The sequence below is a fragment of the Martes martes genome, assembly GCF_963455335.1.
Source record: "Martes martes genome assembly, chromosome: 10".
In the NCBI taxonomy this organism is placed as follows: Eukaryota; Metazoa; Chordata; class Mammalia; order Carnivora; family Mustelidae; genus Martes; species Martes martes.
The window spans coordinates 5605457-5624706 of NC_137898.1; the positions used below are offsets into that span (position 1 = coordinate 5605457).

Below are 19250 nucleotides of genomic sequence, written 5' to 3' on the forward strand. Positions count from 1 at the left end.
TCTGTTGTACTTTTATAATTAATATTCGTGGAAGGCATCCTCCAAGCCCGTGTTCTCTCTGAAACTGCAGGTGTGCGTGTCTCGTAGCTTAGGGAAGTGGCCAGCCCCCTCCCGTGCTAGGCAGTTGGGTTGTTGCTGGTTTTTGAGGCCCATAAGGGTGGTCTGTTTCCGTCTTGGTGCGTAGGTCTCTCCCTTCCCCTCTGAAGAGTCCTGGGGATAGACGGTTCCTGTGTGGTTCCTGGAGCAAAGCCTCATCAGGTTTCCAGATTGTGTCCATTTGTGCTCCCGCAAGCACTGAGTAGAGACACTTAAAAATCTGCCCGTTTTGTAAACCACCCAGTAGTTTCAAGATCCTATTTTGAGCCATTGAAGTGTGAAGCCCTGGCTCGGGGCCGGTCCATCTCGCCCGAACTTTCCTGACAGTTTGTTCCTCCCCCGACCCTCCCCTGAGGTTGAGGATGCTGTGGGGGCCTGCCTGTGCCCAGCAGATGCACAGAGGCATCCAGACTCTGTCCTCTCAAGGTAAAGCCCGAGCTGAGGTGGGCGCTCGGGCATCTGATCCTGGCTCCACGACACTTGGCCTGTTTGCCCCACGGTGAACATGCTGTGCGTCTCGGGCCTGCCGCAGGCCTGCTCTGTTCAGGACGGACATCTGTGCCAGCTTGGGAGTGGGGGTTTTGTGTCAGACAGACCAGGTGCAGGTTCCTCCCCGGCCACTACCCACACAGAGCTGGGGCAAGCTGCAGCCTCTCTGACCCTCAGGCTCCTCCTCTGCTGGGAATGACAGACTCCCAGAGCGTCACAGTGGAGGCCCAGCCTCAGTCCAGGCTGCACGCAGTCGCCGGCGCTGCTGTGACGGGCCCCAGCAGGAAGTACAGGGCACCAGGGGAGAGCTGCCGGCGCCGTTTACAGGCGGCCCCTGTCAACAGGCCTCAGCGGCAACACATTTTAAACTTTGAGTTGTTTTTTGTTATTTTGTTTTGTTTTGTTTGAAACAGCTGTTCCACTTGGATCTGTCACTGTCCCTAGGAGCCTTGCAGTCCGTGAGGCCGAGCTTATAAATCATGCGCATTTGGAGAGTTTTGTGCACTGAGGTTGAGGTCTTCCGTGGGGTGCGGTCCGGGGCTCAGGTGCAGCCAGGGCCTGGATCCCAGGACGGCGGCACCCTCACTGCCGCGCGTCCCCTCACGGACCCTCCCAACAGCTTGTCGTTCCCATGTCAGCCAGCCCCGTACTCACAGCCCCCGCCTCTGTCAGGGTGTAGTGCACACGGCTCTCCGCGTGGAGTGTCTGAGGCTTCAAGTCCGGCTTGATCAAGGGAGGGCTTAGGGGAGGCCCGAGGACAGAGAGGCCCTGGGCAGGAAGTAGGGCGGAGCGTGGGGAGGGGGCGTTTGGTGGCGGGCTCCGGAGCAGGTAGACACAGACATTTCAGCTGAGCCCTCTCCGGCTGCCCCCTCCTTGTTCCAACTGCCTGGACTTCCTGTCCCCTGGGCCTGGGGCAGGGGATGCTGGTCTGGCTGGAGGGAGTCCGCCACCCAGGCTGGTGAAGAGTCCGCAAACGGGTGGGGACCTCTCTCCCCGTCCATCCCCTGCCTCACGCTCTGTGCCTCCCTGCAGTGTGGACCTGGTCCACGCCCAGATCCACGTGGCTGAGGGCCGGAGCCTGCCCGACCTGGGCCTGCGGCAGGAGAACATCCGGATCAATGGCTGCGCCATCCAGTGCCGGGTCACCACGGAGGACCCCGCGCGCAGCTTCCAGCCGGACACTGGCCGCATCGAGGTACGCCAGCTTCCCACGGGGCGCACCCTGGTCTCTGTCCGGGCAGAGGGACCCTCCTGTGGGCCTGGCGGGGCGCGAGCACCCTTGCCGGGGCTGGCTGAGGCCAGTGGAGGGTAGACCAGAGCCGGGCTCGGTCGGAGGGTGAGGGAGAGAGCATTCCGGGGGGAGACGGCCGGGAGTGCGAAGACCCCGGCAAGGGAATCACGTGGAACGGGGAGCAGACCAGTTGGGTGGAACCAAATGCAGGGTCCCCAGAAACGAAGCCCAGGCCCTTGACTTCAGCTTCTTGCAAAATCCCATGGACAGAGCAGCAGCCTCCATCCTGCCTTCGGTCCGAGGGAGTGTGGTTGGCAAGGCAGGCCCAGGGGGTTGGGGCAAAGGACCGGGGCCCGGATGTGCCAGTGGATAGGGCCTGGCTGAGTAAAGGGCCCAGTAAGGATCAAGGGGGGAGCCAGGGAGATGGTAGAGGGCAGGGAGGAGGCAGGCTCAGGGCGCCAGGGGCTGAGTGGGCAGACGTGGGGGTGGGCCCTGCTGTGCCTCTGTCCCCGGGAGTGTCTGCTGTGCCCCCGCCTTTCCTCAGCACAGACATCCCTCCCTCCCCACTCTTCCCCTCTGCACTCACGTCCCTAGGCCTGCCCGGGGCAGGCACCCTCTGAGCTGCGGGGTGCACGTCCCTGGTCCTCTCGCTCACGTTGGCTGAGAACGTTCCAGAACCTTCAGCAGCACTGCTGCCAGCTCTGCTGCTTTACCACCTCCCCATCTGGTTGGAGCCTCTGAGGGAGCAGGACTGTGCGAGAGCTCAGGTTCTGGCCCGGGGAGAGGGCCAGGCTGATTTGGAGGCGGATACGAGGCTTCTGAGAAACAAGTGATGTGGGGAGGGAAAGGGAGAGCTGGATTCGGAAAGTTGCAGAGCTGGGAGGCTTGAGGCAGAGCTGCCACTGGAATTCCATTTCTGGAACAATCGAAGCCCATAGGTGGGGGCCAGCCTGAAGGCCGGAGTGCTCGCCAGCGGGGCCCCTGACTTGTCCGCCCTCGGCGGGGAAGGGGCGGCCCTGCGACGCCCCGCGGCCTTCCTCCACCTCCATTTCCACGTTCTGGCTCCTCTGAGCCTGGTTTACCACAGAGTATTTTTAGCTGACAGTTCCTGCTCACAGCTGAGTGTTCGCCCTTAAATATTTTATTAAGTTCCTTTTTATCGAACACAGGCCTGTGTCCCTTAGAAGCAGAAACCTGGTGCAGTGGGTGTCCCAGGCCCCTGGGCCGTCCCTCCCGCCCCCCGTCCTCCTCCCCCGTGGCTCACGGGGGTCCCTTGGCCCAGGTGCGGGCTCTCCCTGCCGGGACTCACCCCGGGCCCCGTCACGGGTGTTCGTGTCTGTACCTGTTACCCCAGACACCCTGAACCTCTGTCCCCCAGGGCCCTGTCCCCGTCCAGCCGTGGACTTGGAGCCCCCGCCCGCCCCCGCGAGGCTGCGGCAGGACCCGCACCGCTCTGCCCTGCTTCCCTCCAAGCGTGCGGCCGGGACCTGCTCTCCTGAGAGCCCCGGCCCGGCGCTTCTCCCCGCTCTCCGCTCTCCGCATCACCCCTGCCTCTCCTGCCTCTCCCTCCCATTCGCCCCTCTTGGAAGGAAGGGAAAGTGGGGGGACACTGAGGGCTTCCCCATCACTTCTCAGTATATGTAAAAACCCCTTGGCGTGCCTCCCCTCCCTGCCCTGCTCGTGTCCTGCGATGTCCCTGTCACCAGTCCGGTTTCCTTGTTTGTCCACCCCCTTGCCCAGCAGGCTGGGAGCCCCCTGGGATCGGGGCCCTCTTTCAGCTGCTCACGTCGGTGCCTGGCATGTGGTGGGCACAGATGTCTGTGGGACCAGTGACTCTAAGAGGCAGGAGGGTGGGTCAGGCGGGCAGGAGGAAGGTCGGGGGCATCCGGCTGCTGCCTGCCCAGGGCCCCTCTCTGTGCTCTGCGGAGCTCTGCATCCACTCTGGGCTCGGGGCCTACGGGCCTGGGGCTGGCCGGGCGGGTCCTCCCCTGCGCCTTTTCTTGCCTCCTCCCCTGCCAGCTCCTCTCAGGGGAAGGATACAGTGACTGTGTGGCAGCCAGAGAAGGCGGGGTGCCCCAGCTTCACTGGTGGAAATGAGGCAGAACTTCACCGGCCAGAGCTGGCGCCCTTGTGCTAGGCCCAGCGCCCGGCCCCGTCCGCACACGTCCAGCCTGGACTGGGGGCCGCATCTGGACTCCCGCTCCCGACCCAGTTCCTGACTCTGCTCACCCTCGTCCACAGGTGTTCCGGAGCGGAGAGGGCATGGGCATCCGCCTGGATAATGCATCAGCCTTCCAAGGGGCTGTCATCTCCCCGCACTATGACTCCCTGCTCGTCAAAGTCATCGCCCACGGCAAAGACCACCCTACGGCTGCCACCAAGATGAGCAGAGCCCTTGCCGAGTTCCGAGTGCGAGGTGTAAAGGTGAGAGGCCGTAGGCTCTGCCTGCCTTCTGGGTGCTCAGTCCCGCCCTAGGCCTGCCCCTTGGCTGCACCTCAACTCTCCTACCCGCTCTGCTGGGGCCGGGCCCCTCCGCCACCCTGGGAGTGGGCCTGGGCTCCTCGGGTGCTCGGGGCCCTCGGCCAGAGCCGGGAGCCTTGCTCCGGGGAGCCCCACGCTCCTGCTTGCCCTTCTTAGGGGAGATCACCTGGAGTCTGTTCGGTCTGCGTATCACAGGTCTCCCTTCTGGAAATTCTGATCTCATCGGTTGGGGTGGGGGGCCCAGAGCCCGCATTCTGAACACGCTCGCCAGGTAGTCCTGAGTCCCAGGAAGACCCTGGGTGAGAGAGCACAAGCCTTTGTGGAAGAGGTCACTTGGCATAAAATGAGACCCCCGTCTGCCCTCCTTGCCCTCGTCCCCTGGCCTGGCATGTGGGCGTCACGTCGGGTGCCTTCGGGACAGCCAGGGGAGGAGGCTGCAGCTGGAGGTCTGAACAAGGCCGGGGCGGGCACGGGGCCCAGCTGTCAGGCAGGGACCTGAAATCCTCGATGGCCTCTTGGTTTCCTGTGTCTGTAGCGGGAGACGAACCACAGCCGCATGCTGTCCTGTCCCGGAGGCCGGCTCTGCCTGCGTATCTGTGGGCATCCCTGGGCCAGGGGCTGCCTGCAGAGGCCCTGCGGCACGAGGGCGGGGAGGAGGGTTCTGCCCGCAGTGGACTGTGCCGCCAGCCCCTCTGTCCTCTCACGGTGCCCTGGGCCCGTCCTTTCACCCACTGGCACGGCTCTGTGATGTGTCCTGGCAGGGGCTCCAGTGGGTGCAGAAGCCTTTTGAAAAAGCACTCGAGAGGGGAAGAGGGAGGCAGGGGACCTGCAGGGCCAGTGGGGGCTCAGCCGTCTCCCCCAGGCCCGTGGCCCACCTGAGAGGCAGTGGCCGTTGCCCGGGTGTTGGGGTCTCTGTGCTCTCCCGTGGGAAGCCTCAGGGCTCCTGGTCTGGGGGTTCCTGCGCACACACAGATGTGTTGTGACATCCTCCCTGAGGGGCCTTCATGTTTCCAGCCTGGTGTCCTAGGGAAGCTTTGGGGGCGGTGGCCAGTCTGTGCCGCGCCCTCGTGCGGGGCCTGACCGCCCCACCCTTCACCCGCCTGCCCTTGTTGCTCTGTTGTCCTTACCGCTGGCCCCTACGCTTGTGTCCCCAGGTCACCGGACCCTCCCCGTCCCCCAGGCTGGCGGGACCTCCTGCCCTAGGGCCCTGAGGGCGGAGAAGGGAGGCGGGGGTCACGGGGCTCACCAGGAGGAAGGTGGGAAGGCCAGCTGCGGGACATGTTTCTGGTTCCTTGGGGCACCAGAGTCCTCCCCAGCTGGGCACCCCGACGGGGCCACGGGCTTCTGCCACATCGAGAGCCGCCCACGCCCGGCAGCGCCTCGCCTCCTTGCCTGGTACGCCCCAGGCCCCCTCCCCTCAGCCCCGGGCCGCCTCTGCCTTCTCCCCGTGGCCCCTTGGAGGGTTCCCGTTCTTGTGCTGTTCCGCGGAGGACTTGGTTTCATTTATTTAAACCAGGATCTCCCCTGGGCCACGTCCGGGCGTGTGTTCCAGGGCTGCAGGGCGGGCTCACGTGTGTGTGAACTGCAGACACGCCAGGGTGGGGGCTTGGCCGCACACGTGTGCGCACACACGCCCGTCGTCCAGCTGTCCGCGGGCTGCCCGCTGGAACACGGCAGGCCTCACACACGGGCCCCGTGCGCCCCTTGGCACAGGTATGGTGGCCGCTATGGTCTGGCCTCATCACGGGCTGTGGGGTGCCGGTGTCCGCCATCTGCGGTGGCGCTCGTGTTCTTAAAGCGTCCGGGGGGCCGAGCGCCGTGGAGAGCCCCACGTCCGCTGTCATTCGTGTCTGGAGCATCGATTTCTCCCGGCTGACGCTCGGGAGCCGGGACTGCGCCCGGGGCCAGAGGCTGGCAGGGGTCTTGGTCAAGGGGAGTTAGAGCAGGGCCCGGCTGCGCCCCCCGGACTGCAGCTTGTCGGGGTGGGGGACCAAAAGCAGGGCAGTGCCCCCTCGTCCCAGCGTCTGCCTCTCCCATGTCCAGCAACCGTTTGACTCAGTCTTTCCAGACGAGCCCAGAGCGAAGCCACGGGGAGAAGCGGGGTGGGGGCGGGGGAATCAGTGGAGCAGCTGGGAGCTCAGGACCTCTAGCACTGATGAACCTTCCAGAAGGTCTTGGGCTGACACCAAAGCAGTGGAATTCTAAGCCTTTTCCAGTCCTTCTGGGATAACACTGCACCAATCCGGAAGCTGCCCTGGGAAGTGGTGAGGTGGTCTACAGCGGAAGCCATGGGGACTTTTCTACGGAGTTAGAGTGTTGCCAGCCGAAGGTTCCTTCGCCCTAAAGGGCTGTGCCGTGGCTCTCGTGCCCCTGTTGCCCCTCTCTGCAGCCTGGCGTCCATGCTTCCACGAGGACGTCCCATCTTGTCCATGTGCCAGGGAGGGGTGCTCTCTGCACTTAGAGGTGCAGGCACAGGGCCCAGAGGGCTCCAGCACAGCCCTTCCCCTTCTCAAGGGGCCGGTCTGGCTCACCTGGGACAGGAGGCGCCAGCCCCAAGCACCTGCCGTTAGGCAAGGCCGAGGGCACCCTGGGCTGTTTGGGCCACCTCCGTGGGGCTAGCGGCCCTGAACCTGACCCTGTCTTGTTTGTGGACGTCTACTGGCCCACATGTTCCCCTCCCCTGTCAGGGAGCCTATCAGGACAAGACAAGGCTAGCAAGGAGGTGTACGCAACAATTTTATTATAAAGAAAAACGAGACTCCCGCTTGGTGGCTGCAGCCCTGCCTCGGTGGCTGTGAGCACCCGTCAGAGGAATGCGGGTCTGGAGGCCAGAACTGGGGCAAGTGCCCCTTGTCCTGCCAAGTATAAAGGAGGCCTGAGGTACCAAGGGTAAAATCAGGAGGAACTCCCAGGCAGTGCTGACCCACCGGGCCCAGCAGCTGCCTGCCCCAGGCCCAGTGCCCCTTCCCCGGCCCACCCTGGGCTCACTCCCTTCCCCTCACACCACACTCTCCTCCAGCTGCTCCGTGCTGCCCCCCACCCCCCGGCACCCTGCCCCGAGCAGCCCCCCATGCACAGAGTGGCTCCTCCGGGCCCAGGCCCCTCCAAGGCGCCTGGCGTAACCGTAGCACCCGCCGGCGTCTCCCAGGTCCAGGGAGCAGCTGCGTTGCGGCCGCGGTGGGGGGCTCCGCGGTGGGTGGGCCTTGGGCGTGGGGCTGGGGCCTCCATTGGTCTGGGATTGGACGTGGCTGAGCTTGAGGGGCAGGCGGCCGTTCCCGGCCCCCCGGCCCCGAACCAGCAAGGCCACAGTGAAGACCAGTAAGGCAGCCACCAGCACACCCCCCACGGCCACGGTCAGGGTCCCGCCCAGCACGTGGGCCTGCAGGGCGTGGCACAGGGGTGCAGCCGGTAGCGTGGAGAAGTGGGCACAGCCCAGCAGCCTAGTGGCTGTGAGGTCGGAAGGCCCAGCGGCAGGTGACAGGGCCAGCAGGCAGAGGTCATAGTCGGCACCGGGGACGAGGTGCTTCAGCAGGAAGTGGTGGCTGGAGGCCGGGACAATCCTGTGGGCAGGGGTGGGTGGTCAGAGCCTGGGTCCGGGCTCTGACCCCAGCCCCAGCCCCCTCGCCACCCACCCCCACCCCTGGCTCCCAGGTCCCACCTGGGAACACTCCCTTCCCCTAGGACCACCTGGGCCTCGGTTTACTCCAGAAGGCCTCGAAGCCAAGACAGGCGTGAGTGTGTGCAGCTGCGAACAGAGCGCGGGGCTGGTGGATGCACAAGCCCAGGGCAAGCGCGGGGGAGGCGGTGTGGAGGCACGTGGCACGTGGCCAGGGCCAGGAAGAAGGCGGTGCTTGCGGCCCAGGGTTGTGCGCCTCTGCACAGAGACCAAACGCCAAGAGGCCTGGACTGAGGACCCCATGGGGCACTTCCCGCCTCTCCCTGGTGCCTGCCCCCCCCCCCCGCCCGCCGCCTTCCCCCTGTAGGGAGCTCAGAAGCTGAGAAGGGGTGTGTGGAAGTGGCCGAGTCTGGGAGGGCTGGAGGGGGGCTCTGAGGGCCACAGGGAGCCACGCGGGGGCTGCGGGCCGCACCCTCACCGGTAGATGAGGGTCTCGTCCTCACTGCTGTTGTACTGGATCTGGAACATCCACACGGGGTCTGCAGGCCGCCCCGGCCCCCAGCTCACCAGCCCTGAGGTCGCAGTCACCTCCGTCACCTGCACAGCTGGCTCAGACTCTAGTGTCCCCTCGCCCTCGGCGGCGGTGCGGGCCGAGGCAGCAATGTCCGAGGGCCCCGGGCGGCCCCCCTCCGCACTGCCGTTCCCTCCGTGGGGCAAGGCCAGCACGCGGAGCTCGACCCGGGCTGTGGCCTCGCCGGCAGGGTTGGTAGCAATGCAGGTGTAGCCCCCTGCATCCCCGGAGCCCGTCACCCCGATCTCCAGGGTCCCATTGGGGAAAGCCCGGGCTCGGGAGGAGTTGCCAACCAGCCGGTCGTCAGGGCCGACCCAGTGCATAGTGGGCGCAGGGTCGCCAAGGGCCCGGCACCGCAGCGTGGCCCGCTGGCCCTCCAGCACCCAGAGGCGCTGCGTGTGGCGCGCGATGAGCGGGGGCTCACAGGAGAACTCGCCCTCGGGCACGGCCCAGAAGTAGCGGCCGGCCAGGCCCGGCGGGGAGGCGCACGTCTCCAGGTCGTCGGGCCGCGCCAGCCGCCGCAGCCACAGCAGCTCGCAGTTGCAGTGCAGGGGATTCCCGCTGAAGCTCAGCACCAGGGGGGCGGGCGAGGCCTCGGCGTCACGGCCCCGGGAGAAGAGCGGGTCGGGGGCCAGCGTGGCCAGGCGGTTGGACGTGAGGTCGAGGCGGGAGAGCTGGCTGAGCTGGGCGAAGGCGCCCGGGGGCAGCGCGTCAATGAGGTTGTGGTCCAGGTTGAGGGTGTGGAGCGCGGGCATGGCGCCGATGCCCGCCCAGGGCACCTGCCGCAGGTTGTTGTAGGACAGGTCCAGGTCCTCCAGGCTGTCCAGGAAGTCGTCGAAGGCCCCGGGCGAGATGCGGCCCAGCTGGTTGCCGCTGAGGATGAGGTGCTGCAGGTTGACGGGGCCGCGGAGGCTGCCGGAGCCCAGCTCCACCAGCCTGTTGCCGTCCAGGTGCAGGGAGCGCAGGCTCTCCAGGTCCCCGAAAGCGCGGGCCCCGATGCGGGTGATGGCGTTCCGGGACAGCGTCAGGTCCACCAGCCCCGTCATGTTTCGGAAGTCTGGCGGCCCCAAGGCCTGGATGAAGTTGTCAGCCAGCCGCAACTCCACTGTGCGCCGGTCCACGTTGGGCGGCACAAACAGCAGGCCTCGGTGGGCACAGAGGGTGCTGAGCGACTCGGACAGGTTCTGGCAGACACAGGGCAGTGGGCAGGCGGCCGCTCCGCTGGCCAGCAGCAGCAGCAGGAGTGGCGGGGCCATGGTGAGCGCCCTGCAGGGAAGGGCCGGAGCCCAGGCACAGGTGGGGCAGGTGCAGGTGCCCCCTGTGCCCCCGGCCCAGTCTCAAGGGCCGGCTTCCAGAGCCTGGCCTGCGGGTGTGTTGTGGGGGGGGGGGCGTCAGGGTCAGAGGCTCCGGGACTCTCCCCCTCCCCCAGGGGCTGAAAGAAGGCTGGGGCCTGCAGGGCCAGGCCCCCCCGGAGTAAAGGTCACATTTCCCAAGCGGGTGGGGGGGTCCTGGCTCTGGGGACAAGGTGCAGCATGAGGCAGGAAGCGGAGGTGGGCACTAGAGCAGGGAGGGTCCCGGAACTTCCTTTCTCTGGCGTCTCCGGGAACCGCCAGCCCCCTCCCTCCGCGCCATCCCCTCCCCCGCCAGGGAAGGCGTCCCCCCCCTCATCAAGCCCCTCCCGTGGCCCGTCGCCCCTCCCTGGCCAGCACCGCTGCCGTGCCCCGCGGCCCCCTCACCTGGTGTCTGTAGCTCAGGGGGCGCGGGCCGGCCTCCCCGTGGGCCTGGCCAGCCCCCGCCGACTCCAGGCGGCTTTCCCGCGGGGGCGAGGCCCGGGGCTGACCGGCCGCCCGCCGCGCGCCCTCCTGCCCATGGCGCTCGGGCCCGCGGCCCCGGCTCTCTCGGTTCCCGGCACCTTTTCCCGGCGGCTCGCGGCGGCGGCGGCGGCGGCGGCGACGGCGGCGACAGGCAGGCGGGTGCGCGCCGGCGAGCACGCGCTCCGCGGACACGCACGTGGAGGGCGGACAGGGAGGGGCGCACGGGGATCCACCCGGGCCGGCTGGCTCCCGAGGTCACGGGGACACGCGGCCACTGCAGCGCCCACGGGTGGCTCCCGGTCACGCCCGAGGCCCGGGCTGGCGCGGGCCCGCCGCGCAGTCCCCCGGCGCTGCCGCAGCGCACTCACCCTGGCACAGGCGCGCGCGCCCCCGGCCACCCTGGCGCCCCGGCATCCTGCACCGCACGGGCGCCCGCCGCCGCCGCGCGAACCGTCACTCCGCAGACAGCCAGACAAAGCGCCGGCTCGCGGGCCCCTTCACCATCTCCCAGAGACGGGAGCCTTTGTCACATGTCGCCGGGCACCCTCCCCAACACACCCACACATGCCCACACACCCACACGTCCCCGCACCCACAGGCAGGGCCGGGCGCAAACCCGCACTGTTGTTGGGACCCTCACAGACACACGCTGAAGGTCATAACCGTTCTGCATCACCGAGTCACGTGGAGGGTCCCCAACAGGCACGGGGCCTGGGGTGGGGGGGGGTGGTGAGGGGCTGGGGCGACGCCCCCGGCAGGCCGGCTGCGGGGTGGGGCGGAGAGGGCTCGGCCTCCCTGCTGGCGCCGCGCCCCGCCCCTCGCTCCCCCGCCCGGGCTCGCCGCCCCGCCCGGCACGCTCGGGAGCCAACCGGTCTCCGCCTCCGGCCCGATTGGTCCGCGCCGCGCAGCTTCCCAGCAGGCCGGCGGCCGCACGCCGCTCGCAGCCGCGCGTCAGTGGTCCTCGCCGAGCCGGCGGCCCCTCCCTCTGCCTCCCGTCGGGCGGTGCTCCTGGGAGGGCGGCCCGGGGTGAGCTCGTCTGGGCTGAGAAGGGGCTCCCGGCCGGGGGTGCGGTGGGAGGAGGGTTCCCGGCTTCCTCCCTGCGAGGGCCGCGGCTCCGGTGGGCGCGCCGAGTGCTCGGAACCAGCCAGCGCGCTCTGGTCCTCCGGGAAGCAAGTCGCCACTTCTCCAGGTATCTCCTAGTCCTCAGGCTCCCCGGACACCCCCCGCCCCGCGCCCCTTCCCCTTCCCTCCAGACGTGATTCCTAGGGACGGGGGGGGGCAGGACCCCTGGGAAACGGAATTCCGATGCTGCCCCGTGCAGCAGGTAACCTTAGGCAAGTTATTTAACCGCTGAAAACACTTCACTCGTCTTGGCCAAGGAGTATTAATGACACGTCCCTGCGTGCCTCGTGGGGCCTAGGGGAGAGATGTCGCCTTTGAGGGGCGCAGCTGCCTGGCAGCTGGAAGCTTTCCCTGACCGTTGCTGCTCCCAGGGCCTCAGCTGTTGCGTTTGCAGAACGAAGGCACTGGAGTCTAGCCCAGGTCCACTCTGGCGCTCAGCAGTGGGGGTAGCTCCTCCCTTCACCTTCCGGAGAGTTGTCATTCGCTCGGAGCAAAGTCTGCTGGCATCCATCACAAGCCGCTCTGTGCTGAGCGTGGGGGTACGGCAGGAACCCGATGGTCCTGGCTGTGCCCGCGTTGAGCTCCCAGTACATAGGGATGGCTGATCCCCCACAAAATCACCAAGGGGGAGGGGTCTACACATGGGGGTATGGAGGGTGGACCAGGGGAGGCCTCTGAGAATCCCTCTTGCCCGTGTGTGGTTCTAGGTTCGTTAGATGGCGTGGCTGGTGTCATCATCCCACATGCTGTGCCTCGGTCCGGTTGAAATGCCCCATCTCTGTAGGAGGGGCAGGAACTAGTCTCGGGGACAGATAGGCCGATCTGTCGCACCAGAGGGGCATGAGGCAGCGTTGGCTGAGTCCCACTCCGCAATGACTGTGGGGGAGGCACCCTTTCCATCTGGACTTCCAGGCGATAGGAGCCCAGGGTGGGGTGGGGGGGCGCAGGTAGAAGTTCTCGGAGTAGCAGCAGGACCCGGCAGCATGAGTCCCCATTGAAGTTGCCAATAGAGATGATGAGTGGATGACACAGAGGTACCTTATCTGAAGTGACAGCCGAGCGGTCACAGGCAGTGCATGCTCGAATTCCACCCACGAGGCCGGGCAGTCATGGGACACCTCTCCGTGCTGGCTCCCAGGCCCCCTTGTGGCCTCCAGGTTGGACTTGCCCGACTTCAGCTTCAAGCTGCCACCTAATAGTTTAATGAGCAGAAATGAGGGCCCTTGTGAGGGGGAGCGCCAGGGTGGCTCAGTCGGTTAAGCCTCTGCCTTCCTCTCAGGTCATGATCTCAGGGTCCTGGGATCGAGCCCCGCATCAGGCTCCCCGCTCAGTGGGGAGCCCGCTTCTCCCTTCCCCACTCCCCCTGCTTGTGTTCCCTTTCCTTCTCTCTCTCTCTGTCAAATAAACACAATTTTTAAAAAAGAAAAAGAAAAAGAGGGCCCTTGGGCACAAAGCAGGTGGACACAGATACGTCCTACGGCAGCCCTGGCCCCAGAACGCTCCCGGGGCTCGCAGGTGTAGGAAGAACGCAGACAAGCGAAGCTGACGCCTAGGAGGCACTTTGCAACAGCTGATCGCACGGAAGCCGACTAGAAAGGGGGAGGTACGGCCAGAGGCCTTCAAGTTCAGACTTCAAGTTCAGACTTCCTGGAAGAGCCTACCAGGCAGGTGCCGAGGTGTGGCGGCAAGAGAGCTCACGAGGCGACTCCCGTGTGGCTGGAGGGGGCCGTGACTTTGAAGCCTGGCAGAAGACATGTCTGGAGACAAGGGCTCGTAGAGTCTAGAGGTGACCATGGTAGAACCATCTGGCTTGACCAGTGACACAGCAGTGGCCACTGGGGGTGATGGAGCGTAGGTTGGGGTAACCGGGTGGACAGTGAGCACCCAGCAGAAGGCAGAGGACGACGGGGTGAGGGACGCTGACTTCGGACACGGTGAGCCTGTGTGAGGGCCACACGAGGAGAGGTGCCCAGGAGGCATTTCCACTTTAGGGTCTTGGCTCAGGAGCTGGAAGCCCAGGATGAGGCACCCGGGGAGAAGGTGCTGTGTGAGGAGAAGAGGCCCAGTGACAGCTCTGAGAACTCCATCCTGCAGGGGTGAGAGGAGCCCCCAGTGGGGACTGGGGAGGCGAGAGCAGGAGGTCTTGGAAGCCCAGGGCACCGGTGCCCAGGTGGGAGAGGGCCGCAGGCGTCAGCCGCCACGATGGAGCTTAGTGAGGCCGCCCGAGTACAGCTGTTGGGGGTGGGGGCGTAGGGACACCCGTCAAGAAGCATGGCTGGGAAGGGGAGCCTGGCTGCCGAGTGTCGCAGTGTTGTGGGAAGGGCCTGACCCGTTGCCTGGGCTGTGCGGAGGGGAGGAACGAACTTCCAGATCACTGAGGAAGGAGGAAGTGATTCAGCACATGTTCCGGGGGGAGCAAGGCTGGGCGGGGGGAGTGGGCTCAGCCCTCTAACACCCAGGGCACTTTGCCAGGATGGGGGGTTGGTGAGATGGGGAAACGTCATCCCACAGGGAGGCCTCAGACCTCAGCCTAGTGTCCTGGGGGACAAGGTGGCAGGGGGGCTATGCTGGCCCGGGGGGCTGGCCCCTTCAGCCGCCTCTTCCCCAACCGTGCTACATGGTGACCCCCCCCCCGCCTCTGTCCTGCAGACCAACATCCCCTTCCTGCAGAACGTGCTCAACAACCAGCAGTTCCTGGCAGGCACCGTGGACACCCAGTTCATCGATGAGAACCCGGACCTGTTCCAGCTGCGGCCTGCGCAGAACCGGGCTCAGAAGCTGCTGCACTACCTCGGTCTGACCCCGGACTGCCCTGCTCTCCCCTCCCAGAGGCCTTGCTCCCGACCCCCTGCCTAGAGAGTTCCAGCTCCCACTGTCCCCGCCCTCATTGGCTTCACCCTCCCACCTTGCCCGCCTTCCTTGCTCCTGATCTCGGAGATGCCCCCTTTTCCGTCCATGCGGCCCTCAGTAGGTCCCCACTGCGTGGATCCTGGAGGCCTTGGCTTTGGGGAGGACTGGGGATCCCGGAGGAGCCCATCATCCCCAGGCCCATCCACTGTCACTTCTGCCCTCAACTCGGACTCTCCCCCGCCTGTCCTAATCCCACTACTCTCTCCCTCCCTAGGTCATGTCATGGTGAATGGCCCAACCACCCCAATCCCCGTCAAGGCCAGCCCCAGCCCCACGGACCCTCTTGTCCCTGCAGTGCCCATAGGTAGGTGAGATTCATTCTGCCAACTCGGGGAGACAGAGAGGAGGTTGCTGCTTGAAGGACGGCTGCTGACACCCAGGTCTGCCCTAGGCCCACCCCCGGCCGGTTTCAGAGACATCCTGCTGCGGGAGGGGCCGGAGGGCTTCGCTCGAGCTGTGCGGAACCACCAGGGGCTGCTGCTGATGGACACGACCTTCAGGGATGCCCACCAGTCACTGCTGGCCACTCGTGTGCGAACCCACGATCTCAAAAAGATTTCCCCCTATGTTGCCCACAACTTCAGCAACCTCTTCAGCATAGAGAACTGGGGAGGTAGGCCGGAGGAGGGCTGGAATGCGGGACAGCACCTGGAAGGATTTGGGTACCCAGTGTGGCCCGGTCAGGCCACCGACCACTCCGGAAGCTAGAGAGGTTCACACTGAGGAGACCAGTGAGGGGTGAACGAGGCGTGGTGTTCATTTGTTCAGCACTGACTGGTGCCCACTCCGGACACGCCTCACAGAGTTGAGACCCCAGTAGCTCAAGGACAGGGAGGAGCCACCAGCTTGCTCGTCACAGCACAGAGAACTGGCCGCAGGGCTGTGAAAGGGGGCACAGAGGACACTGATCCTGAGCTACCCTGGGAGCCGCAAAGGGAAAAGTCTGCAAGGGCTGGGGCAGGGGCTGGGGCAGGAACGTGAGGGATCTGGAAGGTGTGCCGGACGGGGGCTCAGGCCGCAGAGCTGCAGGGCGTGGTGGAGTCCCAGGGGAGTGAGGGGCTGACCTGGGCCTCTTGGTCCCCGTGCAGGAGCCACGTTTGATGTTGCCATGCGCTTCCTGTACGAGTGTCCCTGGCGGCGGCTTCAGGAGCTCCGGGAGCTCATCCCCAACATCCCATTCCAGATGCTGCTGCGGGGGGCCAACGCCGTGGGCTACACCAACTACCCCGACAACGTGGTCTTCAAGTGAGCCTGGGGTCGGGGGTGCGGGCAGACACCGGCGTATGACCCCGCAGGTACCGCGCCACAGTGCGATGGCCTGTGCTCCCCGCAGGGGGCTTGACACTGAGCCTCCTAGCGGTCCCCAGCAAGGCTGCCGTCTGGCATCTCGTGGAGTGTAGAATTACGCTTGGAGAACTGGAAGGACTAAAAACTCACGGGAGCGAGTGCTCGCTCGGTGCTCTCTCGCTCAGACCGTCACTCCCGCAGGGACTCTCTGAGTCCCTGACTGGTGATCGACTAGGGCAGGACAGCTCTGCGGGGCCGCATGCCTCCGGGGTGACCCTGCCCGGCCCAGGCTACCCCAGAAAAGGCCTTGTCCACACCGGGGCGCCTCCCCCCACACTGGCTCAGTGGGTGCCCCTCCCCCTGTCAGGCCAGAGCCAGCGCGGGGTGTGCGGCGGGCGGTGAGATGGGATTGACCCTCGGGCTCTCCTACCCACTCAGGTTCTGTGAGGTGGCCAAGGAGAACGGCATGGACGTCTTCCGGGTCTTTGACTCCCTCAACTACATGCCCAATCTGCTCCTGGGCATGGAGGCCGCGGGCAATGCTGGTGGCGTGGTGGAGGCCGCCATCTCCTACACCGGGGACGTGGCCGACCCCAGCCGCACCAAATACTCGCTACAGTACTATATGGGCTTGGCTGAAGAGCTCGTGCGAGCCGGCACCCACATCCTGTGCATCAAGGTGCCTGGACCCCCACCCCAGGACTCCCCAGGCCCTTACCTGTCCCCCCCCACCCCCCTCACGCCCCCTGCTTACCGCCTTTTCTTTCCTTCTTGCCCCAGGACATGGCAGGGCTGCTGAAGCCAGCGGCCTGCACCATGCTGGTCAGCTCCCTCAGGGACCGATTCCCCGACCTCCCGCTGCACATCCACACCCACGACACATCGGGGGCAGGTGTGGCAGCGATGCTGGCCTGTGCCCAGGCCGGGGCCGATGTGGTGGATGTGGCAGCTGATTCCATGTCCGGGATGACTTCACAGCCCAGCATGGGGGCCCTGGTGGCCTGCACCCGAAGGACTCCCCTGGACACAGGTAGGAACGGCGAGAGTGCATGACCCCTCCCCTGCCAGCTGTGGCCCTCAGCAGTCCTGCTGGAGTCTGGCCTGTGTAGAATCCAGATGTTAGTTCCTGACCTTGCCTTCCATCACCCCCACCTGAGATGGGACCTGAGCTGGCCCCGGAGTGCTGGGAGGAGAAGCTGGGGGCTTAGCCCGTTTTCCTGGCCTCCCTGCAGGGGTGCCTCTGGAGCGTGTGTTTGACTACAGTGAGTACTGGGAGGGGGCCCGGGGGCTGTACGCGGCCTTTGACTGCACGGCCACCATGAAGTCTGGCAATTCGGACGTGTACGAGAACGAGATCCCAGGGGGCCAGTACACCAACCTGCACTTCCAGGCCCACAGCATGGGCCTTGGCTCCAAGTTCAAGGAGGTCAAGAAAGCCTATGTAGAGGCCAACCAGATGCTGGGCGACCTCATCAAGGTGAGCCTTCCCCAGTGCTCTTATCCCTGCCTCTGGGCATCCATAAGGCACCAAGTGTCCTAACCCAGGGGATTTTCTTGTCAGGTGACGCCGTCCTCCAAGATCGTGGGGGACCTGGCCCAGTTCATGGTGCAGAATGGGCTGAGCCGGGCGGAGGCTGAAGCCCAGGCAGAGGAACTGTCCTTCCCCCGCTCCGTGGTCGAGTTCCTGCAGGGCTACATTGGCATTCCCCACGGGGGGTTCCCTGAGCCCCTTCGCTCGAAGGTAGGAAGGCCCAGCACAGTGTGGGAGGGGGAGGCTGGGTGTGAGCATCAGACCTGAGCCCCTGCTTTGCTCCCCAGGTGCTCAAGGACCTGCCAAGGGTGGAGGGGCGGCCTGGAGCCTCCCTCCCACCCCTGGATCTGCAGATGCTGGAGAAGGAGCTGATAGAGCGGCATGGGGAGGAGGTGACCCCTGAGGATGTGCTCTCAGCGGCCATATATCCAGATGTCTTTGCCCACTTCAAGGACTTCACGGCTACTTTTGGCCCCCTGGACAGCCTCAATACCCGCCTCTTCCTGCAGGGACCCAGAATTGCAGAGGAGTTTGAGGTCAGTGGCTCTGGCACCTGTCTACACCGCCCCCCCAGCACCCCTGCCCCTGAATCCCTAAGGACACCAGCACATCTAGAGCTCCAGGCTTTGGCTTGGCCGTCACCCCGCCTCACAAGCCGTAGGTCCCCAGAGCACCCTGGAGAGACCAGGAGGCTAGGCCTTTGCAAGTGAGGAGCCGAGGCCCAGCGTCGGGGGACTGGCCTGGGACTGGCCCGGGGGCCTGCTCTGCCCAGGCCTGTGTGTTCTGCTGTCCGCAGCCGCGGCTCTGAGCCTCCGCGCCCTCCCTGCAGGTGGAGCTGGAGCGGGGCAAGACGCTGCACATCAAAGCCCTCGCCGTGAGTGACCTGAACCGGGCCGGCCAGAGGCAGGTCTTCTTTGAGCTCAACGGACAACTGCGCTCCATTCTGGTCAAGGACACTCAGGCCATGAAGGTACGGTCCCCCCGGGGCCAGGCAGGTGGTGGGGACGGGTAGGGCCTGTGCCTCACGGCTCCTCCCCTCTGCCCTGTCTGCAGGAGATGCACTTCCATCCCAAGGCCCTGAAGGATGTGAAGGGCCAGATCGGGGCACCTATGCCTGGGAAGGTAATAGACATCAAGGTGGCAGCTGGGGCCAAGGTGGCCAAGGGCCAGCCCCTCTGTGTGCTCAGTGCCATGAAGATGGAGACTGTGGTGACTTCACCCATGGAGGGCACTGTCCGCAAGGTCCACGTAACCACAGATATGACACTGGAGGGCGATGACCTCATCCTGGAGATTGAGTGATCTAACCCCAGGTTGGCAGCCTGGCCATCCCCACCCCAAGCCTTCCACAGACACTGTGCTGCCAGGGCAGGCCCAGGCCAGCCAGTGCCCGGGGGCAGAAAGGCCTAGCCCTGGCGCTCCTGTCCTCAGCTGCTCGTGGCGGCAGACGCACTGCCTGCTGTGGCACATTCCCTTCCTCCAGCCTTCTGTCTTCTCCCTGCTGGACGGCTGCTCACATAGTCATCTCTTGCCAAATACGGGTCCTCTCCTTGTTGGAGATGACGGGTGGTGGTGTAGGTGGGCCTGAGACCCGGGGGAGCAGGTTTCGGGGTCCTGTCTCCTGGGAGGAGACCTAGGCTCCAGGTCTTGAGAACTTTGCTCAATAAAACTGGCTTCCCCTGCCCTCCATACCGGGTCCTGTGCAGCGCCGCTCAGCAGAGGGACAGAGCTGCCTGTTGGGACTCCCCCTGGCAGGGGCAGGTCAGTTGTGTCTTCCTCCTTGGAGGGTAGAGAGAACTGCAGCCTTGGTTTCAGCCACCATGGAGTGCCTACAGTATACACCCCAAACAGGAGTAGTTGTACTAAGAACCTGTGGGAAGGGACGCTGTTCTAAGCACTGAACACCCATTAACACAGTGAGTCAGTCATGTTTTATGGAAAGAGGAGTGGAGTCTTACGAAGGTTAAATAACTCATCTAGGACCCGAGAGCTAGTAAGAGGCAGAGGGTTCAGACCCAAGCTGTCCGTGGACTTGCTTCCTAACCACAATGCTTTACTTCCTAAACTCAGGGCCAACCTCACACCCCATTAGTTGAGGACTA

General features: G+C 65.4%; 2 protein-coding genes across 6 annotated transcripts in view; one reads left to right on the top strand and one right to left on the bottom strand.

Annotated features, from left to right (window-relative positions):
- The window catches only part of PC (pyruvate carboxylase), a 95597-nt gene extending 76760 nt beyond the window's left edge, over positions 1 to 18837 (top strand). For all 5 annotated transcript variants that reach the window (XM_080817150.1, XM_080817151.1, XM_080817152.1 and 2 more), the window contains 13 exons: positions 1618 to 1780; positions 4058 to 4240; positions 14070 to 14214; positions 14545 to 14634; positions 14722 to 14943; positions 15419 to 15575; positions 16056 to 16296; positions 16398 to 16647; positions 16850 to 17094; positions 17179 to 17358; positions 17436 to 17684; positions 17978 to 18118; positions 18202 to 18837. In XM_080817150.1, the coding sequence (XP_080673276.1) occupies positions 1618 to 1780; positions 4058 to 4240; positions 14070 to 14214; positions 14545 to 14634; positions 14722 to 14943; positions 15419 to 15575; positions 16056 to 16296; positions 16398 to 16647; positions 16850 to 17094; positions 17179 to 17358; positions 17436 to 17684; positions 17978 to 18118; positions 18202 to 18450 (2515 nt within the window). In that variant the 3' untranslated portion in view covers positions 18451 to 18837. The remainder of the gene's footprint in view (positions 1 to 1617; positions 1781 to 4057; positions 4241 to 14069; positions 14215 to 14544; positions 14635 to 14721; positions 14944 to 15418; positions 15576 to 16055; positions 16297 to 16397; positions 16648 to 16849; positions 17095 to 17178; positions 17359 to 17435; positions 17685 to 17977; positions 18119 to 18201) is intronic.
- Positions 7017 to 9755, bottom strand: LRFN4 (leucine rich repeat and fibronectin type III domain containing 4). The gene is made up of 2 exons (XM_080817594.1): positions 8392 to 9755; positions 7017 to 7857 (listed from the first exon to the last, which is right to left on the bottom strand). The coding sequence occupies exons 1-2, from the start codon at positions 9738 to 9740 to the stop codon at positions 7296 to 7298; spliced, it is 1911 nt and encodes a 636-aa protein (XP_080673720.1). The 5' UTR covers positions 9741 to 9755; the 3' UTR covers positions 7017 to 7295.
- Positions 18838 to 19250: the final 413 nt, after the last annotated feature.

Coding starts and splice junctions, on each gene's coding strand:
- LRFN4 (XM_080817594.1), bottom strand. CDS start 9,740: ATGGCCCCGCCACTCCTGCTGCTGCTGCTGGCCAGCGGAGCGGCCGCC. Junction 7,858..8,391: donor GACGAGACCCTCATCTACCG/GTGAGGGTGCGG, acceptor CCCTGCCCACAG/GATTGTCCCGGCCTCCAGCC.